This window comes from Macaca thibetana, chromosome 15 (assembly GCF_024542745.1).
Source record: "Macaca thibetana thibetana isolate TM-01 chromosome 15, ASM2454274v1, whole genome shotgun sequence".
Lineage (NCBI taxonomy): Eukaryota > Metazoa > Chordata > Mammalia > Primates > Cercopithecidae > Macaca > Macaca thibetana.
This window is the reverse complement of record NC_065592.1, coordinates 2944660-2970619: the sequence shown is the minus strand read 5'-3', so window position 1 is coordinate 2970619 and position 25960 is coordinate 2944660. Positions and strand designations below refer to the sequence as shown.

The 25960-nt window shown below is 59.9% G+C and overlaps 2 protein-coding genes across 2 annotated transcripts in view; both read left to right on the top strand.

Moving 5' to 3' along the window:
* Positions 1–25960, top strand: part of UBAC1 (UBA domain containing 1) — a 287889-nt gene that overhangs the window by 4057 nt on the left and 257872 nt on the right. The window lies entirely within an intron of this gene.
* Positions 2224–7283, top strand: LHX3 (LIM homeobox 3). Its single transcript, XM_050760179.1, has 5 exons — positions 2224–3371; positions 4126–4328; positions 4954–5105; positions 5193–5361; positions 6270–7283. Exons 1-5 carry the CDS (start codon positions 3190–3192, stop codon positions 6686–6688), a joined length of 1125 nt encoding a protein of 374 aa, XP_050616136.1. The 5' UTR covers positions 2224–3189; the 3' UTR covers positions 6689–7283.

Below are 25960 nucleotides of genomic sequence, written 5' to 3'. Positions count from 1 at the left end.
GCGGTGGGTGCATCCCTCTGCCTGCAAGGACAGCGTGGGTTCTGGAGAGCTCACCTGTGTGGACTGGGGCAAGGGGCTGGAATACCAGGTAAGGGACCCTGTTCCGATGGAGCCAGAGGCTGGGGGCTGGAAATGGAGGGTGTGCCCTGGGGCTTCCCCAGCTCAGCCCCCCACCACCCGAGGTCTTGGCTGCGTGTCCAGGACACAGCCTATTCTCACTCAAGGATTGCCCGTCCTCCCTGAGCCCAGTCCGGGGCCGCAGTTCCAGGGGTGGAGCCCAGAAGCCCGTTAACATCTGGGATCGGTCGGGCACCTTGTGGTTCCCGGACGCAGCCTTCAGCGCCACACTCACCCCTTCTGCGTTTCGGGTTGAGCTCCTGCCGACCATCTGCGGCTCCCGAGGCCAAACCTCAGCGGCGGGAGGACCCGGCCGCCTTCTCGACCCCTCTCCCGGGAACCTTAGCCCTCCTGGCGTGTGCTCCAGCCCAGGCCTCTGCCCTCGGCCCGCTCCTGCGCAGGAAGCTGCGGGGCCGGGACGAACGCTGGCGGGCAGCTCTGACCTGAGCCCTCCCCTACCGGTGTCCGCCCTCGGGCCGGGCACGCGGGGCGGCCTCTGGGCACCTCAGGTCCCGGCGCAAAGGCGCGCAGAGTCCGCAGTCACCCCGGGCTGGTCTTCGCGACCCCCGGCCCCGCCCCGCACCGCGGCCCCGCCCCCCGGCCGCTCCGCCCTCCGCTCGGCCAGAGGCTCCGGGCCCCAGGGCGGCCCGCGGGCGCAGCACCCAGCAGCACCGGGAGTCGCTTGGACGCCGGTTCGGGACCACTGCGGGGTGGCGTCGCCGGGCCCGAGAAAGTTCGGGACCGGAGAGTGGCGACGCCGGGCGGCGGGACCCATGGAGGCGCGCGGGGAGCTGGGCCCGGCCCGGGAGTCGGCGGGCGGCGACCTGCTGCTAGCGCTGCTGGCGCGGAGGGCGGACCTGCGCCGAGGTGGGTGCCCGGGCAGATCGGCTGCACCGGGGAGACCCGGAGATCCTCGGGCCTTTCCGGGCCTGGCCGCGGAGGCTGGCAGGAGCTAGAGGACCTGGGCGGGAGTGGGTGCGAGGACCCCGGAACGTCCGCGCCTGGGCGCCTCAGCCTGAATTTGTTTCGGGGCCCCTGGCCTGGGTTGTCAGGGAGTGAGTGAGGTTGTGGCACCGCACTGCTCAGGCCAGGGAGCTCTCGGGGGTCCAGGGTGGGCTTAGGAGACCTCTGCAGCCCTGAGCCGGCCCCCTGGGCTGGACGAGGCGCAGGGAGCAGTGGCAGGGCAGTGACCACGGGACCGGAGGGTCCCCAAGAGGGTCGCCCCACCCGAACTGTTTCCACGTTCCAGCGGAACAGAGTCAGATGCAGGGGCCAAGGTCGAGCTGAACTCCGACCGTCGGTCTCCCCCGGAAATCAGGTTTCAGCGTCTGCGTCCACAGACACCTGCTCGGTTTATCCCCGGCCAGGGCCCGTCTGTAGGAAAAAGCCTCGCTTCTCCGAGGCCCCCAGTTTCCTGCTGGAAATACTCTAGCTCCCAGCACTTTGGTTCTTAGAGAACCTGGGCAGTTCTCTTCGACTCCCGGGCCAGCTGGAGCCGCAGGATGGGGAAGGAGGCCCCTGAGCCAGTGGGGAGTGGGAGGGACCGACCGGCGGGAGGACGGGGTTCCATCCAGGTTGTGGGGGCTCGAGGTTCCCTACTTATTTATTTATTTATTTATTTATTTATTTTCGACGGTTCCTGGGAGGGGTTGACCGCGGGGGCTGGGAGGCGGAGAGAGGGAGGGAGGGAGGAGGGCTGCGCGCCCTGCGCTCCGGAGAGCTGGCCAGAGCGGGCAGGCTGGCTTCCAGGCTCCGCCGACCCCGCCATCCCTGGCAGCAGGAGACCCCGCCGGGGCTGGAGTCGCCATGCAGCGTAAGACTGGGGTCGCGGGCGCGGCGCGGGGTGGGCTGGGGCGGCTTTTGCCCGACTCGGGCTCCGGCGGCGCGTTGCGGCCGAGGCGCTGTCCGATCCGCGGTGCTGAATCCGCGCTGTGTGGGCCTGTCGGGCCGCCCCGCTCTATGCCGGGTCCTAGCCGCCCTGCGATCGCTGCCTGCGATGGGGACCCCGGGCGCGCGGCGGGTCCTCAATACTCCGCACCCGGAGCTGCTGCGGTTTTGCCGGATGCGGGGCGCATTCATCGCCGGTTTCCCGCCAGTGCGGGGGGAGGCGGAGCCCAGTTTTTTCCGCCAGAGGCCGAGGGAGCACCTTGCCGGTGTCTCTCACCCGCTGGGAGACGGGCTGGAGCCGGCGGGGTCCACAGCCAGAGAGGCGGATGCAATAGGGCAGCAGGTCCCGGTCCCTTCAGCGGGCACTCCCGTCTTCCAGAGACTTTTTCTAAGTGAAGAGGGAGTCCTAAGCCCTTGACACCTGGAAAAGCCACTCACAGACTCCAGGCTCCCACAGAGCACCCTTGGACCTCCCCAGCGTGGTTCTTCCAGGGGGCCTGCAGTCCCGAAGTGGAGTGTGGGGGGCAGAAGCAGCGGGAAGCCGGACGTTTGAGTAACTCTGATGGTGCTGGGGGCACCCATGCCTGACACAAAGGCAGTGGATCAGCTTGTCCAGTGCACTCATAAGTACTTCTGCGGCCACCCAGTGATGGGAAAGGCATTGATATTTACCCCAGAGGCCTGCAGACAGGGCCACCAGACGGGGCAGCTACATTTTCCAGGAGTCCCTAGAAAGAGTGGTCATGACACTTAATATGAAGGAGAACCCAGTGGGGTGCCCCAGCTCCAGGTGATGGTGAAGACCCGTTTCCCTGTGTTTCCTGCCTTGCTTCAGACAGCAGGCCTGGGGTGGGGTTTCATTTGAGCTCCATACGCACCCTTCTTGGCACTGGCAACATTTTGTAATTGAGTATTCAGCCTCGTGAAATGGCCTGGGCTGCTTTCCTGCTCTCACACACACATTTTTAGACCGATGCCAGTTTCCCCTTAGTTCCTACCATAGGATGCCTATGCACTCCCAGAACTTGCGGGGCCACTTAAGCTGGCTGGGGAAGAGGGCCTGCAGGGAGAGGAGAACCCCTCAGCAGCCCTGAGTCCTGCGAGCTGGAGGGGAGGCTGACTTGCATTGGGGTGGGAAGGTGGCTTCACTGCCTCCTGGTCTAGGAGGTGACCCAGAGCTTCTTCATGCCCACAGAGATTCCGCTGTGTGCCGGCTGTGACCAGCACATCCTGGACCGATTCATCCTCAAGGCTCTGGACCGCCACTGGCACAGCAAGTGCCTCAAATGCAGCGACTGCCACACGCCACTGGCTGAGCGCTGCTTCAGCCGAGGGGAGAGTGTTTACTGCAAGGATGACTTTTTCAAGTGAGTCCTGAAGCCTCGCCTCACTGTGGGAGCGGAGGGCACGCCTGCCCCAGGAAAGGTGGCCCGGAGTCCTGCCACCCCAGGGCCTCACTGTGGGAGCAGAGGGCACGCCCGTCCCAGGGACTCCTCGCCTCACAATCACCGAGGCCAGGCCCTCAAAGCCCACGTCTCTCACAATCCCGGCCCCCTCCTGTCACCCAGGCAGGGCACCCTGCGGCCTGGCCAAACTAAGGGTGGGGCCTCTCCATGGGTGCTCCCTGGGTGGCTGGGCCTGACTGGGACATCAGCAAGTATTATTTGGAAAAAAACAATTTATTTCCTAAATCACAGAAGCAGTCATTAGAGAAGATACGCCCAAGTTTGTAGAATTCTATCGGACTTAGTCCCTCTGAAATTGGTGGTGTTTTTATCCCGAATGCTCAGGACCCAGGGGCTCCGGCCCAGTGGCCTTCATGGTTCCAGCTGTGGGGTGTGAGGGACCAGGCCCAGATGGGTCCTCTCCCTCCGGATTCACCTTCCCAGATCCGGCATGGGTCCTGCAGGCAGTGGCAGCCGGGCTCCCTGAGGTCTTCCTGAGGTTGAGGTTCCCTTCTCAGTGGCAGTGGACAGCTCTGCCCCGGAGGCCAGGCTGGAGACCAACCTGCAGGGCCAGACGGAGCCCTCCTCCGGGGCACCCGATTCCTGCTCTCTGACCCGCTCGGGGCGAAATGAGCCTCGCCCTGCCGCGCTGAGCCGGGCCCTATGCGTCCCGCAGGCGCTTCGGGACCAAGTGCGCCGCGTGCCAGCTGGGCATCCCGCCCACGCAGGTGGTGCGCCGCGCCCAGGACTTCGTGTACCACCTGCACTGCTTTGCCTGCGTCGTGTGCAAGCGGCAGCTGGCCACGGGTGACGAGTTCTACCTCATGGAGGACAGCCGGCTCGTGTGTAAGGCGGACTACGAAACTGCCAAGCAGCGAGGTCAGCCGAGGGGACGACGCTCCCACCTTTTCTGGTCTGAAAAAATGGGGCTGAGGCCAGGTCCAGGGGGGCTTCCGGGGAAATGCTCACTCCAAGCGCTCACTAAAGGGGCCTGGGCTAGGGCGGTGCGGGCCGAAGGAAGCCGAGGCCGGGAGCGGCGGAGTCAGGGACAGACCCGCGCCCCGAACCGCTTCGTTTGGTCCGAAGTGTACGACTTTTCATCCCTAGTCGGAATTATTGCCCTAAACTCTTGGCCGCGAAGACTGGGCCATACCCACACCCTTAGAATAAAGGGGAGCCCGCGGGGAAAGCAGGGTACTTGGAGTAGGGGGGCCAAGGCTGAAGGCCGGGGCGCCATGGAGGGTGGTGTGATTTTAGGGAAGACGCCGCCCCCACCCCCCGCAGCAGAACCCGCCCTCCGCCGGCGCCCCCTCCACCCCGGCCTGGGTGCCGCCCGTTTTCGCCAATCGCTCCCAGCGCCCGCGCATTCTGAGAAGCCCGTGGGGGCGGGCTGGGAGTGGGCACCTGGGGCCCCGATGTCCCCGCGCCAGCTGGGGTGGGGAGAGCTGGGGGTCCGGCTGGGACTGGAGGGGCCGCCGCGTCTCACCGCTCGCCCGCCGCGCAGAGGCCGAGGCCACGGCCAAGCGGCCGCGCACGACCATCACCGCCAAGCAGCTGGAAACGCTGAAGAGCGCCTACAACACCTCGCCCAAGCCGGCGCGCCACGTGCGTGAGCAGCTCTCCTCCGAGACGGGCCTGGACATGCGCGTGGTGCAGGTCAGCGCTCGCCCCCGCTCCCCTCCCGCCCGCGGCCTTGGGGACCCCCGCAGATCTGGGCGGCCGCTCACCCCGCCCCGCCCCCAGGTTTGGTTCCAGAACCGCCGGGCCAAGGAGAAGAGGCTGAAGAAGGATGCCGGCCGGCAGCGCTGGGGACAGTATTTCCGAAACATGAAGCGCTCTCGCGGCGGCTCCAAGTCGGATAAGGACAGCGTTCAGGAGGGGCAGGACAGCGACGCCGAGGTCTCCTTCCCCGGTAGGCAGGGGGGATCGCGGAGCTCGGGGAGGGACGAGCGCGCGTCAGAGGGTTCGCAGGGGGCCTGCGGATCTGAATTTCCCATGGGGTTAGGGGGCTCCTTAAGTTGTACTTTCAAAAACATTTCACTTAAGAACCTGATCCCCAGCACCCTCCCCGCCCTGGCTGGCCACTCCGGACCACTGCTTTTCCCCTGGTTGGGACACAATCCCTGTGGCCCGACCTGTCCCCAAGCTGGGCCCCTACTGGGCTTTCTCAGGTGGGGTGGTGGGCGTGTCCAGACCGTCTCTCTGGCTCCTAGCCCTTGCAGTGATTTTTAGGAGAATGGGCAGCGCATTTTGGGACAGACTGAGTCAAAGTCCCTGCTGCTTGGAGTTGGGGAGGGCCGCGAAGGGGCTACCTGGGGTCAGGGAGAGAAGGTTCCATACCCTTCTGTGGGGCCCGGATTATTTATCTCATTCTCCAGCACCGGGGATGCTGCGTCCCCATCCGTTGATGCCCATCCTCAGAGTGTGGGCAAGACATTCTCTTCTGGGCCGCCTTGTGACCTGGACTACTCACTCAGCCTCTCTGGAACTAAATTTCCTTGTCTGCAAAATGTGTGTGGTGGTATCTGTGCCCCCTCCCTAGGCTGCTGTGGGGCTGGTCCTGAAAGCCTGGGCCCTGGCTGGGCTGTTCCTGACTGATCCCACCAGGCCTGAGACACCTGGGTTGACTCAGGGGTGAGGGCAGGGAAGGGGCAGGGGCAGCCACGCCTTCCAAGAGCAGAAGGGATCTGTGCTGACCTGTCATGTGGCGTGGGGCAGCCACTCCTGCTTTGGCCCAAGGGTGCTTCTGCTTGCAGGATGGGACTCTGAGGGGCTGCAGGTGGAGGGCAGACGCTGACTGAGCCTCTGCTTCTGTTGCAGATGAGCCTTCTTTGGCGGAAATGGGCCCGGCCACCGGCCTCTACGGGAGCTTGGGGGAACCCACACCAGCCTTGGGCCGGCCCTCGGGAGCCCTGGGCAACTTCGCACTAGAGCATGGAGGCCTGGCAGGCCCAGAGCAGTACCGAGAGCTGCGTCCCGGCAGCCCCTATGGTGTCCCCCCGTCCCCCGCCGCCCCGCAGAGCCTCCCTGGCCCCCAGCCCCTCCTCTCCAGCCTGGTGTACCCAGACACCAGCTTGGGCCTTGTGCCCTCGGGAGCCCCCGGCGGGCCCCCACCCATGAGGGTGCTGGCAGGGAACGGACCCAGTTCCGACCTATCCACGGGGAGCAGCGGGGGTTACCCTGACTTCCCTGCCAGCCCCGCCTCCTGGCTGGACGAGGTGGACCACGCTCAGTTCTGACCCAGGCCCAGCTCCACCCAGCACTGGACATGAGGGAGCTGCTCCTGGGTGGGCGGCTCGGGAATGCTGGGGGTTGCGAGGAAATGGGGCCAGGGCATCAAGGGAGGGCTGGTGCCTTCGGAGCTTCCCACTGCTGACCACACAGCTCCCTCCCTGGGGGCTGAGGGACCCACCTGGCCCCTCCTCTGACACAGGGCTGGCCTGCCTGGTGGCCGCCCAGCAAGCCGGCCTTTTTTTGTAAGCAAATTTCTCCCCTTTATTGATCAATTAACCGAGCACTTGCTGCTGTTTCTAGACATGAAATGTCACCTTGCTGAGGCCCAGCCCAGCCCAGCATAGCCCAAGGGCTGAAAAAATGCTTTCATCTCTAAAACTGAGAAATCATCATAATCGTGCTTTCACTTCCTAGGCTCCGTATGTCTCGGAGCCGTCACCCCGAGGCTCCCTCTTTAGGTCAGAGATTGGCCTTGCCTGTCCAGGCAGGATGCCGCGGGGCAGGGACACACCTGTTCCCCCCCCCTCCCCAGACTGTGGGGGGCCTCCCTGCCTCCAGCCCCGCCTTCCCCGGGAGCAGCTTTCCCCAGTCCCCAGGTCTCTAGATCTTTCTGTTTTGTTTTTTTGTTTGGTTTTTTTTTTTGTTTTTTTTTTTTTTTTGAGACGGAGTCTCGCTCTGTCACCCAGGCTGGAGTGCAGTGGCCGGATCTCAGCTCACTGCAAGCTCCGCCTCCCGGGTTCACGCCATTCTCCTGCCTCAGCCTCCCGAGTAGCTGGGACTACAGGCGCCTGCCACCTCGCCCGGCTAAGTTTTTGTATTTTTAGTAGAGACGGGGTTTCACTGTGTTAGCCAGGATGGTCTCGATCTCCTGACCTCGTGATCCGCCCGTCTCGGCCTCCCAAAGTGCTGGGATTACAGGCTTGAGCCACCTCGCCCGGCCTAGATCTTTCTGTTCTTTTTGAGTACCCTGTGAAGGAGGCAAAAATGCCTGGGGTCCCTTCTCTCCAAGCTCAATTCTCTAAGCCCCTCAGGGTCTCCTCCTCAGTCCACCCCAGGCCCTTGGTGTCCAGGCTGCACCCACAGATGTCCATTGCCAAACAGCCTACCCTCCCTGCTGGAGCCGGCTCTGCCTGGCCCAGACTGGGAGGTCTCCCCACTGGAGAAGGGCGGGGCTTCTCTGAGCCTGCCCTGCCTCCTCCATCAGATCCTTTGGGAAGGAGTTTCTGGGAGACACCTGCAGCTGTGTGTGCCCCAGACACAAAGGCTGGCCTGTGTGTAAGTCAAAGTCACTCCCACAAACCTGAATCTCGAGCTACCTACTGGTTCTGTGAATGTTCTGTGTCTTTTATTTATTCTCGGGTGATCAGCTCTTTCCAAGACTTCAATAAATTTGTCAGTTACAGTCAATGGAAGGCCCGTGTTTTTATGAGGCTGTAGGGGTTGGGGGAGGGTGTCGAGTGTGGGGAACATTCTGTGAATGTTGAGAGGCAGCCCTGGAGGGGCCCTGGGTCCTCCCTAGTTCCTTGCTTGGGCTGGCACCCGGTATGAATTTGGGCTGGCTTTATCCCTGGATCTTGGCCATGCTCAGGAGCACTGGAAGGAGGTGGGGGGACAGCCTGTCCATTCCTGATGAAGGGGGGAGGTTGGGGTCTCCACACCCTGTCCCTGGGAGAGGTAGGGGTTGGGATGTCCAGAGAGCATGATGGGGGTGGAGGGTGGGCCGTGTGTGCCACTCACAGCTTGCAGCTGGCACCAGCCCCAGGACAGGGATGCTGGCGTAGGCTGGTAGGGTGACTAGGCTCATGGTCATGGAAGTCTCTCCAGCTTGGATTCCAATCCTGGCTCTTCTAACTTTCTGTGTGACCCTGGGCTGGGGGCTCGACCCCTCTGAGCCCTGCTTCCCCTCCAACCCTCCCCCCCACCGCCGTAAGCCATAAAGAGAAGACAGTGGTGACAGTCCCCTCAGAGGGCAGAAGGAAGTCGTATGCGCCCCACCCCCACCCCCAGGTGAGTGCTCCTATAGGGGCAGTGGTAGAAGCAGGCAGGACTGGCCCTTCCACCTGGGTCTTCCCTCCTGCAGGATGGGAGGGCTGGGCCTCCTCCCTGAGGGTCTCTTCCTCTGAGGGTCTCCCTGGGGCACAGTGGGGGCTGAGGGAGGAGCCCTCTTGGAGCCTGGTCTGCCTGTTTCTCAGTGGAGGGGAGGGAAGGTGGAGGAGCCTGGTCTGCCTGTTTCTCAGTGGAGAGGAGGGAAGGTGGAGGAGCGGGGGAGTGCCTTTCATGGGGATCTTTGCACTGGCCTCAGTCCCCCAAGTAAGGGTGGGGAGGCCCCTCCAGAATGTGGCCAAGGGAAGCTGCAGAACCAGGATCTTCCCCCTTTTTTGACCCCCAAGTCACTCCAGAACCAGCCATCTTTTGGGGGAAACTGGTTGGGACCAGTTGTCTTTTTTTTTTTTTTTTTTTTTTTTTTTTTTTTTTTTTTTTTTTTTTGAGATGGAGTTTTGCTCTTATTGCCCAGGTTGGAGTGCAATGGCAGGATCTCAGCTCACCACAACCTCTGCCTCCCAGATTCAAGCGATTCTCCTGCCTCAGCCTCCCAAGTAGCTGGGATTACAGGACTGCACCACCACGCCCGGTTTTGTATTTTTAGTAGAGACAGGGTTTCACCATGTTGGCCAGGCTAGCCTCGAACTCCTGACCTCAGGTGATCCACCCGCCTTGGCCTCCAAAAGTGCTGGGATTACAGGCGTGAGCAACTGCGCCCAGCCAAGGGAACAGTTGTCTTTTGAGGGACGTCCTTTTCATCGTTTTGGGATGTGTGTCAGGCATGTCCTCTTCTGAGTCCCACAGCGGCCCGGGAAAGGGGAGGGGAGGGAGCAGAGGGGAGGGAAGAGGGAGAAGGGGAGGGGAGGAAAGAGTGGGGAGGGAGGAGAGAGGAGAGAAGAAGGGGAAGGGGAGGGAAGAGGGGGAAGAGGGGAGTGAAGCTGGGGAGAAAAGAGCGGGAGACTGTCCTCAGCTATGCAGGCTTGGGTAACCCTGGGGTCTGGGAGTGATGGGGCTGGGGTAAAGGAGCTCTGAGAAACATCACAGGGAGAGGGTCTGATGTCCAGGCTGCCCTGACCCTGACCTCTGCTGACCTCTAGGCGCCCACAGACCCCAGGTCTGCAGGGCTGAACCCGGCAGGGGCTCTGGTGGGCTCCTGGATCTGTTCATTCCGTAAACATTTCTGGAATTGGCTGTGCTCCGCCCAGCGGCCCCTGCCTGTGGGGAGACTGAGGCCCAGAGGGGGAAAGGGCCTGTCCTGGCCTGGGTCCCCCCACCCCCACCCCCCGCCCCCCGCTGTGGGGAAGGAGGTGTGCTGCTCATGCAGTCAACGCGGTTTCTGTCGGGTCCTCCCAAGCCCCACCCGCCCCAGCGCCGCCCTCCCTCCCTCCCTGTGGCCCTTGACTTTCGGCCCCCAGTCTGGGCAGCCCCTCTGTGTCTAAGGAGGTACCGGGCACCCCTGGGAAGCGGAAAGACGCGCAGGTCACCAGGGCGGCCCTGGGAGGGGAGAAGGGCCCCGACGGCCACTGGGAATGGAGGCAAAACTGGAGCCGAGCGTGGAAGCAGATGGGGTCGGACGCGCGGATGGCGCGTGGGGACGGCGACCAGTTCGAGCAAAGGCGCGCCCACGGGAAAGTGCGAGGTTCGGGGCCGGCCTCGGCGGCGGTGCCCCCAGGGCAGAGACTCCAGCCAGCGGCCCCACGGCCAGGGACGGGGGCTGGAGGGACGACCCCGAACTCTCTCCGGGGACAACGGACAACCCGCGGGGGAAAGCGGCTCCAGGCCCAGGTCGTAGGCGGGATTTAGGGAGCGGGCACAGCCGCCGGGGTGCGGCGCAGGCTGGGAGGGGCAGCCTCGAGGAGGGGGTGCAAATCCCCCAGTCGCGCCCCCACCCCGTCCCGGCCTCCGGCCCCTCCCCCAGGCCGCCCAGGACCTTTTAGGCGCTGACAGGTTAATAAAGTGCCGAGTGTTCCCGCGGGGACCCCGCCCGCAGCAGCCCCCGCCCAAGCCCGCTCCAGCTGGCGGCGCGTCGATAATCCCGGAGCCCGGGGCCGCCCCCGCTTCGAGTGGGGGCGGGGCTGCTCCCGACACCGACCTGGGAGCCGCGGGGAGGGGGGCGCGGCGGGATCGGCGCGGGGTGCGGGGCCTGCGGAGGCGGCCTCCGCGATGGGAGACCCGCGGTGCCCTGGAGAGCTTGTCTGCGTGACCTCGCTGTCCTCAGGTTCCCGATCGGAACAGCGCGCGCCGTACGCGGTGCCACCCAGCGCGGGCCTGCAGGGAGCCCTGTGACCTCCCCGCGCCCCAGGGACAGAAACGCAGGCTCCGACCTCCTCCGGCTCCCGCTCAGTACCCATGAGGGCGAACCCAGAATCAGACTTAGGGCCGCGGCCCCCACCTGGACCCCCGCCAGGCCCCGGGGTGCCCAGCTAGAGCTGCAGACCTCAGGCGGAGAGAGACCTTGGGCTGCGGGGCAGTCTGCGGGCTCCGGGCTGTAGCGAGGTGAAGGGAAGGGGAAGACGGACCCCTCATCCTCCCTGGGTCCCGCCCCGAGGAGACCGACGCCCCTTCCTTCCAGGGTGGAGACGCCTTCTCGCGGATGGTGGAAGCTTTAGTCGCGCGCCTGCGGGTTGTCGGCCCGGAATTTGGGGTTCCTGGCGCCGGGTCTCCCCGCGGAGCGGGAGGTGCGGGGGCAGATCGAAGGCTGATGTCCCGCCCGCGGCTGGGGTCTCCCGGTCTCGGACCCTGGTGGGGCGGCGGGTGAGGCAGGGCCTGGGGCGCAGTGGGAGAGGGGTCGTCCGGGCTGGGGGAGACCCCGAGATGGGACCTGCCTGGTTCTGCTGGCGTCGCCGGCAGAGGAAACTCGGAGGGCCGGGGCTCTGCGCAGCCGGGGGTGCAGGGAGCCGGGGCCGGGGTCGTGCGCCCCGGCACGCGTTTTGTCTATTTTTTCTCGCTCGTTGGGGTCCCGACCCGAGAGGCAGCAGGGGTCCCTGACCAGAGAGGACCGACCCTTGCCAGGGCCCCATCCCCCTTGCAGCAGGGGCGGGGGCGGGGGTGGCGCAGGGCTCTGGGTGGCCTCCCCTTGGCGGGACGGAGAAGAAGCTTGCTAACTTTGGATCCGGCAACTGTATTACATCATCCAACTTAAATATCTGAATAATAAAATAATTTCAACCAACACATTAAAAGGGCTTATTTTCTCTTAAATATGAAATTCACACGAAGAGCTTCTTTTAGCCCAGAGGACCTTCCCAAATCAGGGGATGCCTTAGAAGTCACAGCGGCACCCCTTCCTCTCCCTAAGAGCAGGGACACCCCCTGCTCTACCCTCCCCTCCTCTCCCTCCTCACCATCTGCCGCCAGGTCCAGCCCCCCTCCCCAAGGGGGGACAGGAGCGGGTGGGGGCCCAAATCCCTGGGCTTGCCTGGTCGAGTAGCAGCCCTGATAAATCAGAGGTTTTTCAGGGGAATCAGCCTGCAGCGCTAAATCCCAGAGGCTGTGATGATCAATTCTTTAAGCCCATAATTGTTTAAATTACTCTGAGCAACATAAAACATTAATTTTAAGAAATTTAATAGAAAAAAGCTCTTTAAATCCACAATGAGATAAATGACACCCAGTATGGCGACCTTTTTCCATACCTTGGTGACATTGAATAATCTGAAAGTTATTTACATTTTCATTCTTCGTGGAAAATGTTGACAAGCTTTTGGCCGTGGGCGAGGTGCGTGGTGGCGCCGGAGCGCCCCCTCCCCCCTAATTAATGGGGGAGCAGCGACTTCATAAGCAGAATTTTCATCAGTCTGCTTGTGCGACCTCGGGTGACGGCTCCCACCCTCCTGGAGCTGATGCAACTGTGGCTCATTTTTTACCATAAAAATATTCTGTCCTGACCAGCGGAGCCCCCTCTTGGCATTCAAAAGTAGGTATGAGACGAAGATGCAGCTGTCACGTTCGGGGTGTAGGACGCAGCCCAAGGCCAAACCTAGGAGAAGACTCCAGATTCTGCAGCCCCCCGGGCAGAGTCTGCCCTGCATGTGCGTGAGAGGCTGCAGCACTGTGGCTGTTGGGGGCAGCCGTGCCTGGGAGCCACAGGTTCCAGATGCTACACAGCCCTCCAAACCCAATTCCACACACTTCCCCCTACACCATCCTGGGTTGCCATCTCAGGAGGGCTGGGGTCCCCCAGGTCACATCGTTGGGGCTGGGTGGGTCCAGGAGTCAGGGAGCCACGGCGGGACACCCTGGGCAAAGCAGGCCCCGGAGTACAGGCTCGGGAGAACTGGCCCCTCGTCCTTTGCGTCCATGCGACTCACCAGCCACACTGTGTGATCGTGGGCGAAACGCTCGGCCTCTCTGAGTCTGTGAAGAGCAAGTACAATCTCCTTCCCAGGGTTACCGTGGGGCTCACCAAGGCAAAGCCTGGGATGGGTGGGTGAAGGGCACACCCACTCTGACCTGCACACCCACATCTGCTCATCCACAGGCTCATCTGCTCTCCAAGAGGTCACACACCCACGGCACGGCACACGCACAAACATCCCCCACGCTCTCCCAGAGCATAGGTGCTGGGGGTGGTGGCTGGATTGGAACTAGACTGTGGTGATGGTTGCACAGGGTTTACTTTAAAGTGGTTCATTTTGCGTGATGTGAACTTTACCTCAATTTTAAACGGGAGGATTACTCCCTCCCAGACTGCCCTGGAGGATGAGCCTGGCTCCCAGCGGGAGAGGCAGACGGGAAGTCTTGTGGTTAGCCTGGTTCGGGCAACATCCCACCTGGCTCCAAAAGCTGCCATCTCTGAGAGCCACTCCCCGCCTCACCCCTCTCGGGAGCCTTGGCCCAGGGCAGCAGGACTGAGCCTCGCTAGCCTCTCCTGCACGGGTCAACCCCACGGGTTTGACCTGTGCACAGGGCTGGGCCATGGACAGCAGTGCGTCTGTGCCCAGCACCTGATCACAGCCTGCCTGTGTTGTACAGGATGTCCTTAACCCACCTCCCGCAGCCCCAGGGCTTCCCCGGAAGGCTTGCGTCTCCACAGGTTTGCCTTGACTGGGGAGAGCCCACCAAGGTGGGCGGGGAACTGGGGTCCTTGGGGCCCAGCAGGGATGTGCTTTTCCAGTGTCCCCGAAACCACTGACTGCCTGTGGCTGGTGGTCATTTATAGAGTGGTTCTGTCCTGTCCTCAGCCAAAAGCTCTGCAAGAGCTTTATTCTCAGGCTGGCCCGCCCTGACCGCTGGCTTTGACAGACCTTCAGAGAGGTCAGAGGTTGAGACCTGTGTTGTTCTAGGGGTGACACCATGACTCATGTCACCCTCCCCATTGTCTTCCTCTGCTTGGGGAACAACGCTGGCTGCAGATATGGTGGGTGGCTGAGCCACCCTTGAAGGCTCAGCTAGGTCTCCCAGAGGACAGGGGTGGTGGGACCAGCCAACCACCACCTGCTCTGAGTCCGAGAGGGCTGACCTTGGGATGAGGCAGGGGGAGGGGGAGGACGGTAGAAAGGGCAGTGGGTTGTCTGGGAGCCCCACCTCGGGCGGTTCGTTATAGCACTTACTCCCCTGGTCTGTCCCTGGGAGACAGCCACCCCGCCCTGTCTGGCACCCAGAAGGGGTGTGGCCAGAGGGCCCTTGAAGTCACTTCTTCAGGGCAAAGGCCCCGGAACCAGACCCCTCCTGGGGGCTGCCTGAGGATCTAGGGCCCTGAGAGTCCTAGGCCTGACAAAAGCTCCTTTTTGGCTGTGGCAGGCAGAGGCCCCTCTGTGGTTTGTGCCGGACGCCCAGCGCGCCCTGCGGGGCAGAGAGCAGCTGACGCCAGGGAGCTCCGGGCCTCTCCCAGGGTGGGGCTCGCTCCTCTCCCTGGCAAACGCTTTGTTCAGAGCTCGGTAATCCTTGGAATGACAAGGTTTAAAATTTAATTAGCAGGCTCCTCTTATGCAAACTCTCGTCATTAAACTAAGTGTCCCATTAGTTAAAGTGAAACTATATGGCAGTGGGATTGGGATCGCGGTGGAGATGGATAAGGCAGCCAGGAGTTTTATGGGCGGGCGGGCGGGCACCTTTCCTGCCGCCCAGGCTGGTGTCAACACACGGGCAGGCGGGGGTCCCCCCAGTCCTGCAGGCGACACGGGCCTCAGAACCGAGGGAGGGCCGGGCAGGCTCTGGCAAGGCTCTCGGGGGACTGAGACATTCAGGCCTGGGACCTCTGCAGCCAGGGTGTGTGGAGAGGCCACCGTCTGCAGACACGATGTCGCCAGTGGGCACACCGAGCCCTGACCCCACCGGGCATTTGAAAGGCAGCGTGGCTGACAGGGGCTGCCTCCTTCCCCACCGGGGCTCAGGACAGAGAGACCTGGGTGGCCACGGGTTCCTCGGGTCTCATCTCCCAGGGGCCGGGCTGGCCACGCTCAGCGTGTATAAACTCACATGCATGGTTGATTTTTTGTTACGAAAGTAACATATGCTCATTGTGGAGAATTTGGAAAACAGAACCTGACACTGCCCCACCGGTCCTCTATCCAGACCCCATTTGCTGATGCTCCTTCCAGGCTTTTCCTAGGCGGTGCACACACATATTTTGCCCAGGGTGGGTTTATCTTTTTAAGTAAAAAATAATTATTTTATTTTATTTTATTTTGAGACAGAGTCTGGCTCTGTCACCCAGGCTGGAGTGCGGTGGCGTGATCTCGGCTCACTGCAACCTCTGCCGCCCGGATTCAAGTGATTCTCCTGCCTTACGAAGACCTCCTGAGTAGCTGGGATTTACAGGCGCCTGCCATCGCGTCGGGCTAATTTTTATAGTTTTTAGTAGAGGCGGGGTTTCACCATCTTGGCCAGGCTGGTCTTGAACTCCTGACTTCGTGATCCAAACCCCTCAGCCTCCCAAAGTGCTGGGATTACAGGTGTAAGCCACCGAACCCGGCCCAAAATTTTATCTTTGTTTACTGATTTTGAGACAAGCTTTCACTCAGTTGCCCAGGCTGGGGTGGAGTGGTGCCATCATAGCTCACTGCAGCCTCCAACTCCTGGACTAAAGCGAAACTCCTGCCTCAGCCTCCTGAGTAGCTGGGACTTCAGCAACTATAGCCAGAACCACAACCGGCTTTTTCTGGGGGGCGGGGGGGCGGGAGTAGTGATAGGGTCTCCCTTTGGTGCCCCGGCTGGTCTCCAACTCCCGGCTTGTTTCCAACTCCCGGCTTCAAGCAATCCTCCCGCTTTAGCCTCTCAAAGTGTTGGGATTACAGGCAGGAAACACCACATCCCAGCCCCCAGGGTTGGGTTTCTAGGAGATGTATTGCTTTGTTTTGAGACAGGGTTCTTTGTCACCCAGGCTTAAGTGCAGTGCCAGGATCTCGGCTCACTGCAGCCTCCACTTCCCAGGCTCAAGCCACCCTCCCAGTTCAGCCCCTCTTTCCCTCCAGTAGCTGCAACCACAGGCACAGGACACCCCACCCAGCTTTTGTTTTCAATGTTTTGGAGAGACAGGGACTTATTATGTTAACCAGGCCAATCTCGAACTTCTGGCCTGAAGTATCCTCCTGCCTCAGCCTCCGAAAGTGCTGGGATTCCAGGCATGAGCCACTGCGCCCGGCCGAGATGTACGGACTTGAAACCTACCTCTTGGTTTGATTGTCACACTATGACCATTTCCCAGGCCATCTGTGACCCTCCAGCAATGGGGTGGCAGAGCCTTCTGAAGTTGGGCTGTCCCTTTAGGCCTCTCTCATTGCTTCTACCAGGCAGTCATGGGCCACGTCCAAGCTCGGTGGAGTAGGGGCAGCTCACCAGGCCAACAGGGCCATGTTGGCAGCAGCTGGGCTCACGAGCCCCCCACCAGCACACACACAGACCCAGACACACACAGCCTAGGGTGCGGATGGTGGCCCAGGACTCACCCGGGGGGATCAGCCTCTCCCCTACCCAGGGACGACTCCCTGACCAAAGGAGCAACCCCTTGGGGAGGACTGTTCACATTGCAGCCTTCTTTTTGATTTCTAGAATGTTCCCATGCCCAGACCACTCCCCCTCCCCATCCGTAACCCTCTCTGTCACTGAGGGGGCCTCTGAGCACGTGGGGACCCTGTTCATGGTTGCCATTGTGGCTCTACCCGGCCCCCGGTCTCCCTCCTTCCCTGCCCTGGTTGGGTGACTTTGAGTTTCTCAAACTGCAGCCAAGGGGCCGTCGTTCTCCACGCATCCTGGGTGCTTTGCCAGAATCTTTAAAACTTTGTGTTTTGGGGTTGACCCTGCCTGTGCGTTAGAACCACGTGAGGGGATGGAAACAAACTGCGTGGTGGCCAGGACCCAGTCCCAAGAACCCCAGGTCTGAGACCCGGTACCCGGGGTTCCTACAGCTCCCAGGTGGCAATAAGAGTGGACTGGACACTGGACGGCGCAATGGGCGTAGACTTCTCGGGTGCAACAATAACATGGTCGACGGAGGAATGAGCCTTGTTGTCACTGAAATGCGCGGTTAGTTGGAATGCACTGTTCCGAATTTTAGCCAAAGCTGTTTTGATTTTACAGTTACCGAAGGCCACAGGCCCGAGGATGTTCACCTGCCTTGTGATTTTCACATACTGAAATTATAATAAAGACAGATGAGGTCAGCTTGGAGGACCTGAGAAAAGTTTCCCTCTGAAACTGTCCCCACGCCCGTTTCCGGAACAGTCGAGTGGGCCTGGAGCCCTCATGACTTATGGATGTACCAGCGAACAGCTGGCCGGCTTCTGTCAGCGCCGGAGCTCTCTGAGGCCCCATTTTCTCACCTGCAGTGTGGGGTTGGGAATTCGTTTATTTCGTGGGCCTCTCCTTAGGGTTAAGGGAACAAATGCTGTTTCCAGCCTGGGGATGTGACCTTGAACGAGGCAGCAGGGTCCCTTCCAGCGTCAGAGGTCAGGAAGGAGCTGAGCTGCAGTGGCGGCGGTGGCCGAGGAAGGCTCCCCTGAGAGGCCGTGCTCCCACGAGGCCTGAGGCATCCCCACCTGGGAAGGGCATCCCAGCGGGAGCTGCAGTGGGAAGAGCCCAGGTCCAAAGAGGCTGAGCCAGGGCTGGGTGGGGGCCCTGGGGTTGCCCAGAGGGCCGCCTGCCCCTCGGGGCTCTCCGTCCAGGGCGGCAATGTGATTAGGGACCAGTCAGTCAATGCCCCCGGTGGAGGCGGTGGTGGTTGGGGTGTGGGGTTAGGCGTGGAGGTAGGGATGTGGGTGGATGTGGTCATGAGCTTGTGAAGGCTTTGGGGGACACTGAGAGAAAGTGAGGGGTCTCTCTCGGGGAGGGAGCAACTGAAGGAAGCCCCTTTTACCCATCGTGGGACAGGGTACTGGGAGGGGCCGAGACGAGTGGTGTATTTGGGTCACACAGTGGGTATTGGCATCTTTGAGTGTGCCCTCTCCAAGCACAGCGGCAGTGTGAAGAGGTGCCCTGGTGGGGGGGTGTGGGCTGGGGTGGAGGGTTGGGGAGGAGGGGTGGGCAAGAGGCGAGTTCCAGAGAAGGAGGAGAACCACGTGGTGTGTCCCAGCAACCCAGAGAGGAAGCTTGGAAAGGCTGAGGCCTAAAACGGTTTCCCGCAGTAACGGCTGGAGCATCGGCAGCTGCTGTCCATTGTTGCTACCAATCCTATTCACAGCGCCAGCGCCAGCACCACCGCCGCGCGGTGCCAGCGCCCACTTTCCCTCCTGCCGTGCAGAGCTCACCTCCAGGCTCTGGGGCCCTCGGTCCGTCCCCTCCACCCCACGGAGCCACCCTGGGTGGCTCCCTCCACCATTGGCCGCATTCCCTCCTCCCACCCTGAGGCAGGCGTGTGGCTGCCCTGTGGCACCCTTGGGTAGCGGGCCGGGGAGGGCACCCGGTGGACCTGGGGAGCTGGCTCCAGAGGTGGGGCTCAGTCACCTGCGGGGCAGGTGCTGCCTGGGTAGCCCAGGGACGTGGCCGGCCACTGCAAAGAAGGAAGCCCCTGGTGGCCGCCTGGACCATCCAACCCCACACCCATCCCTGCCGCCCGCGCCCCTGTGCCTGCATCTGGCCATCCATCTGTCCCTTTGTGTGCAGGCCCCGGGCAGGCGGGCACTACACGAGGGTCTAGAAGGGTCGGACCCCCGAGGCCTGCCCAGACCCGCCCCCTGTCACTGTTCCTTAACAAACCCTCTGAGGAATTTTTAAACTGAACTGTCTCCTTTGACTCCCCCAGTCACAGGGCGGCAACAAGAGGTGTTAATGGGCCCGGGGTCGAGGGGGACAGCTGTGGGGGATTGGGGAGCTGAGACAGCCGGCGAGACCCTGCCGCCCCTTCCTCCTGTTCCTGGGGATACCTCAGCTGCTGCCAGGGATACCTCAGCTGCTCCCAGGACGCTGGGGCACTCAGCCTGTCCTCCACTGAGCCCCCACTGAGCCGACACCTAGCATCAGGAGTGGTGAGCGCCGTGCAGGGGTGAGGAGGGGCCAGGAGCTGACCAGGGCTGGGGGGTCAGGCTTTCCAGATGGGGGAGATGTTGACAGAGGTCAGGGCTCAGGCAGCAGCAGCTCGAGTGGGGAGGTGGCGTTAGGAGATGGCCAGACCTCGCACAGGCTGTGACTTCTCACAGGCTGTGACCCTGCACCTGGCCTGGGGGTCAGGGTCACACGGTCCCCCCAAAACAACTCCTCGTTGTTTCATTTGGAGGAGGCATCATTTAACTCAACAAAACAGAGAAATGGTTCCAGGAACGTCGATGCATTTGGGGTAAAGGAACCTGCTGTTTGTTCTCTTCTGTTTTTGTCTTGGTTAAAGTCATGTGACCCGTTAGTCAGAAGTTAGCTGCGATTCCAAAGGAAATGGTTAATTTTCAGGTCAATCCATTATCAACTTTGTAAACTAGATCGAAAATATAAGAGGGCTGAGGAGGCTTCACGTTTGCAAGTTTAATGTGTTTTTAAGACATGGAAGAATGGCCCATGCGCACGAGGCGTTTGCTTTACGTCCAACAACCGAAGTGATTAAAAGGGAAGCCAATTTTTTTTTCTTTTTTTTTTTTTTTTGAGGCAGAGTCTCGCTCTGTTGCCAGGCTGGAGCGCAGTGGCGCAATCTTCGCTCACTGCAACCTCCGCCTCCCGAGCTCAAGCAATTCCCCTGCCTCAGCCTCCCCAAGTGGCTGGGACTACAGGGACCTGCCACCACGCCTGGCTAATTTTTGTATTTTTGGTAGAGACAGGGTTTCACCATGTTGGCCAGGATGTTCTCGATCTCCTGACCTTGTGATCCACCTGCTTCGGCCTCCCAAAGTGCAGGGATTACAGGCGTGAGCCACCGCGCCCAGCCGGGAAACCAAATTTTAAATTTAAATGTTGAAGGAAATTTAATTGAGTAGTGAAAGTTCCTTCACATTGTTCTTAACATTTACTGGCCGGGCGCGGTGGCTCAAGCCTGTCATCCCAGCACTTTGGGAGGCCGAGACGGGCGGATCACGAGGTCAGCAGATCGAGACCATCCTGGCTAACCCGGTGAAACCCCGTCTCTACTAAAAAATACAAAAAACTAGCCGGGCGAGGTGTCGGGCGCCTGTAGTCCCAGCTACTCGGGAGGCTGAGGCAGGAGAATGGTGTAAACCCGGGAGGCCGAGCTTGCAGTGAACTGAGATCCGGCCACTGCACTCCAGCCTGGGCCGACATAGCGAGACTCTGTCTCAAAAAAAAAAAAAAAAAAAAAATTTACTAAGATTCCTAATGGAATCATATTTGTAAACTGAACTTGAAAGCTTAATGAACAACTAGAGTTTTAAATTAATTGAATATTTCAAAAACCAAAATAACTATGCTGAATAATATTTTCTATGCAAAAAAAACAAAGAAAAACATTCAAGAGCGTGGAATACTGATATTTAACAAATTAAATTTTTCTTTCTTGTTTTTATTTTTGAGACGGAGCTTCGCTCTTGTTGCCCAGGCTGGAGTGCAGTGGTGCGATCTCGGCTCACTACAACCTCCACCTGCCAGGTTCAAGTGATTCTCCTGCCTCAGCCTCCCAAATAGCTGGGATTACAGGCGCCTGCCACCACTCCCGGCTAAGTTTTGTATTTTTAGTAGAAACGTTTCATCATATTGGCCAGGCTGGTCTCGAACTCCTGACCTCAGGTGATCCACCTGCCTTGGCCTCCCAAAGTGCTGGGATTACAGATGTGACCCACCGTGCCTGGCCAACAAATTAAATTTTTCTTTTTTTTTTTTTTTTTTTTTTTTTTTTTTTTGAGACGGAGTCTTGCTCTGCCGCCCAGGCTGGAGTGCAGTGGCCGGATCTCAGCTCACTGCAAGCTCCGCCTCCTGGGTTCACGCCATTCTCCTGCCTCAGCCTCCCGAGTAGCTGGGACTACAGGCGCCCGCCACCGCGCCCGGCTAGTTTTTTGTATTTTTTTAGTAGAGACGGGGTTTCACCGTGTTAGCCAGGATGGTCTCGATCTCCCGACCTCGTGATCCGCCCGTCTCGGCCTCCCAAAGTGCTGGGATTACAGGCTTGAGCCACCGCGCCCGGCCAAATTTTTCTTACACAACTTCACACTTGGGCTATTGGGTGCTCTGAGCGTTCTGTGGGTGTGAGATGACAGCCCCCCATCCCTGCCCCCCACTTCCTTTTAGGGGTTGAACTATGTCCCTCAAAAAAATATGCCCACGTTCTAACCCCCGTCCCGGTGAATATGGCCTTATCTGGAAATATGGTCTTTGTTGATGAGAGCAAGGGGAGATGAGGCCACACTGGAGTAGGGGGCCCTGATCCAATGCGGATCCTTCTAAGACTGTCCTTGCCCCGGGTCCAGGCATTTCCTCTTCTTAGAGGGGGATTTGGACCAAAGACACGGGGGAGGTGTACCAGAAGGCCAAGTGATGGCAGAGGCAGGTGTGGCGGAAGCCAACGGGCAAATGCAGCAGCCACCAGGAGCGGGGAGAGAGGCACAGGACGGGACAATTCTCCCCAAGCCCTTGGAGGCAGCTACCCCAGCGGGCCACCTCGATTTCAGACTGTGGCCCCCGGACTCCGGAAGGACGCCCTCCCATTGTGTGAACCGCCAAAGCTGGCGGTACTTTATGAAAGCCTCCCCAGGACACTAATGCGCCTCCGAGGGGTGGATACTTTTGGCTACCCCTCCCCAGGCCGGTCCCTGGCCCGTGCTGACTGGTCCCGGGAGATCTGGCCAGGCCGGTGGGCGTGGTGTACTCGGGTCCCGACTTGGGGCTGGGCACACAGGAGAACAGGGCCCGGTGTGGCCCTGAACAAGTCAGCCTGGGTGCTGGCTCCAGCCCAGGGCACCTACTGGGGCCTCCCATCTCCAGGGCCTGGGGCTGCTATCTCTGTCCAGCCTTGGCAGAGTGACCCCTGCCCCGCCACCAGCTGGGGCCCTTCCTTCTCACCCTGCAGCCCGGGCAGGCATCACAGCCCCAGCCCACCGCCCCTCGGTGCCCTGACTCTTTTTACGGGCTGTGGGTGGTTGGGGGAGGCAGGCAGGGGTGCCCAGCCAGTGCCTTGGCCGCTCCCTGAGGGCCCCCAAGACCTTGCCCTGGCCTCCCAAATCCACCAATGTTAGAAAGGATTTGTGTCCCCGATAAATAATGCAAAGTTAAATTACATCCGCTGCGGCTTAAAATTTCATATTCCTATTTCTCATCTCCATAAAGAAATTCCACTCGCGGGCCCCACGGGTTGGCCTCTGCCAGCTGCCGCGGACACTCCTAATGAAATTGCTCCTCCAGGCGGGGCGGCATGAGGAGCTGTGCAGGGCAGTCGCCCGCACAGGGGAAAAGGTAAAAGGCCAGAGTTCAAATTATTTATCTCCCTAATAACTTAATAGATTACATGCATGATGTCAGAGGCTGGCAGGCAGGCCTCCAGCCAGTTGGGGTGGGTGATCTATGAGGAGGCGGGAAGGGGATCCCTCCCCAAGGGTACAGCTAGGGCATGCCTGCAGAGTTGGGGACTCCTGCATCCATGTCCAGGAGAGGTGGGTCCTGTGAGCTCTGCCCCCACATTGTCCTTCATAAAACCCCACATCCCAGGAGTTGTGGCTCCTCCTGCCCCGGACGGACGAGGCAGGGCTGGCTTCTGTAGACTTTCTAACGCTTTCTTGGGACCAGGATCCAATAGGTGCTCGGAAAGTGTAGGATGAACAATGAAAGTGTAGGATGAACAATGTCACCAGCCCAGGGCAGTGCAGGGCGCAGGGAGGAGGGAGCCCCTGGGCCTGCCTCGAGGGTCCTGGGGTCCAACGGAATGAGCTGGAGTCCAAGGCAGAAGCAGGAGAGACCCCAAGGGCGAGGATGGGTCTAGTGTAGGAGAGGGAGGAGGTGGCCTCTGCAGGGGAGTAGCCCCAGGAAGCAGGACAAGCAGGGAGGCCAAGGCCCAGAGAGGAGCGAGCCTGCCTGCCTTCTTTTCTTCCTTCCTTCCTTCCTTCCTTCATTCCCTCCCTCCCTCCTTCCCTTCCTTCCTTCCTCCCTTCCTCCCTGCTTCCCTCCTTTCCTTCCTTCCTTCCCTTTCTTTCCTCCCTCCCTCCCTCCCTGCTTCCCTCCTTTCCTTCCTTCCTTCCTTCCCTTTCTTTCCTCCCTCCCTCCCTCCCTTTCTTCCTTCCTTCCTTCCTCCCTTCCTTCCCTCCTTCCTTCCTTTTCTTCCCTCCTTTCCTTCCTTCCTTCCCTCCTTCCTTCCTTCACTTCCTTCCTTCCCTCTCTCCTTCCCTTCCCTCCCTTCCTCCTTCCTTCCTTCCTTTTCTTCTCTCCTTTCCTTCCTTCCTTTCCTCCTTCCTTCTTTCCTTCACTTCCTTCCTTCCTTCCTTCCTTCCTCCTCCCTCCCTCCCTCCCTCCCTTCCTCCTTCCTTCCTTCCCACCCTCCCTCCTTCCTTCCTTCTTTCCTTCCTCCCTCCCTCCCTTCTCCTTCCTTCCTTCCTTCCTTCCTTCCTTCCTTCCTTCCTTCCTTCCTTCCTTCCCTTCCTCCCCAAGCAAATCAATACTTCTTTTAACGTGGTAAGGTTTTTTTTAAAAAAACATGGTAGGGCTTTTTTTTTTTTTTAATGTTTTTTGTTTCTTGTTTTTTTGAGACGGAGTCTCACTTTGTCACCCAGGCTGGAGTGCAGTGGTGCGATCTCAGATCACTGCAAGCTCCGCCTCCCAGGTTCACACCATTCTCCTGCCTCAGCCTCCCCCGTAGCTGGGACTACAGGCGCCTGTCACCATGCCTGGCTAATTTTTTTTATTTTTAGTAGAGATGGAGTTTTCACCGTGTTAGCTGGGATGGTCTTGATCTCCCGACCTCGAGATCCGCCCGCCTCGGCCTCCCACAGTGCTGGGAATACAGGTGTGAGCCACTGCACCTGGCCAAAAACATGGTAGGGTTTTGACCTCAAATATTTACTTGGTCTGTTACTCAAATGAACTTGTAGCTGGACATGTCAACCTTGAAGATGCCGCTTCCAGTGCAATTCAGGCTCCAGCATAGACAGTCCCTACTCTGATCCCCCAGCCCCCTTTGCAAAAATCTCTTCCATTTTATGCCGAGTTCCCCGAAATGCATCAGGTATCACATCAACCTGTACAGAGTATCAAGATCTCATTCTCTACGAGAGGACAGGACAGGCCTCCGAGGCCCCAAAAACCAAGCAAAGAACCATGGGTAAAATTTAAACCATTTTTTAATGATTAAAACAAGTGATTTTGGCCGGGCGCGGTGGCTCAAGCCTGTAATCCCAGCACTTTGGGAGGCCGAGACGGGTGGATCACGAGGTCAGGAGATCGAGACCATCCTGGCTAACACGGTGAAACCCCGTCTCTACTAAAAAAAAAAAAAAAAAAAAAAAAATACAAAAAACTAGCCGGGCGAGGTGGCGGACGCCTGTAGTCCCAGCTACTCGGAGGCCGAGGCAGGAGAATGGCGTGAACCCGGGCGGCGGAGCTTTGCAGTGAGCTGAGATCCGGCCACTGCACTCCAGCCTGGGCAACAGAGCGAGACTCCGTCTCAAAAAAAAAAAAAAAAAAAAAAAAAAAAAAACAAAAAAAAAAAAACAAGTGATTTAGTGATGAAAATCATCTAATTGAATGATTAAAACCCTTCCAGCCTGCAGAACGTTCTGGTGCACAGAGATGAGAAGATCCCTCTGATGCAGCAGCCTGCATCCCAGGGCCCTCCCCCCCGTCCAGGACCAGGGTCTCTCGGCTGTTCCCAGCCTCTCCAGGCCTTGGTGGCTGTCCCTCTGGGCTCCCACACCTCTGAGCCCGTCAAGGTGGGCCAGGAGGCCCTGCATCGGGCTGGAGGTAACCCCCAACCTGCCCTACAACTTGGCCCTGCACCCCTGGCTCCCCCATGCCAAATCCAACCTCTCAGGTGACCCCTCCCCTTGGGGCCCCCAGGGAAGCCTCCAACCCTAATCAGACCCTCCAGGCCTCCTGCCTCCCTCTGGAGGTGCCAGGTACCCCCTCACCTTGTATTTATGGCCACTTAATCTGTGTGAGCAGCCGGCCCCCAATATATCTCCAAGTATTGATCAGCTTTGGGCTGATAGAAGTTCAAGCTCACAAGGTCTCGCTCTTTGACCCCCAAATAGGGTATGAATCTCAATCGAATAGACAGATATTCACACGGCTCCTACCCCGGGCTGGAGACCGCAGGAAAATCAATGAAGAGTGTTGGTGACTCACGATTTATAGAACGCCTGCCATTTTAATATTAGAATAAATGTTCTATTGCCCAGGGAGGGGGTGCAGAGGGTCGCACGGCAAATATTTCTTAGAGAGTCTTTTCTGCTGGAAAATGATGTGCGCGGGATTTTATGAAGTCAAATTTATAGACCTCATTGAGGCTTATAATTTAAAACTCCTGATGAGAAAGACATTAAGGAGAGTGCTTGGGGGGTGGAGAGGGGGCACGGGCTGGACAGGTGGGTGGTCCCGGAGCTGCAGCCTCTGGTGAGGGGAGAGAGCAGGCTGCGGCCAGGGGCCTGGCTGCAGGTTCTGCCAGGGCCTGGGCAGCTGGGCACTGGGGAGGCCCCGGGCATGGGGAGGGCTGGTCTGTCCAGGGGCCCATGGGTGACTCAGAACAGGGGCTGCCAGGTTGTCTCAGCCCTGGGGTCTCAGGGCTCTGGAACCTGGGAGCACCAGGCCTGATGTGGGATGGCCCAGGAAGATGAGGCTAGGCCAGGCACAGTGGTTACCGCCTGTAATCCCAGCACTTTGGGAGGCCGAGGCGGGTGGATCATGAGGTCAGGAGATCGAGACCATCCTGGCTAACACCGTGAAAC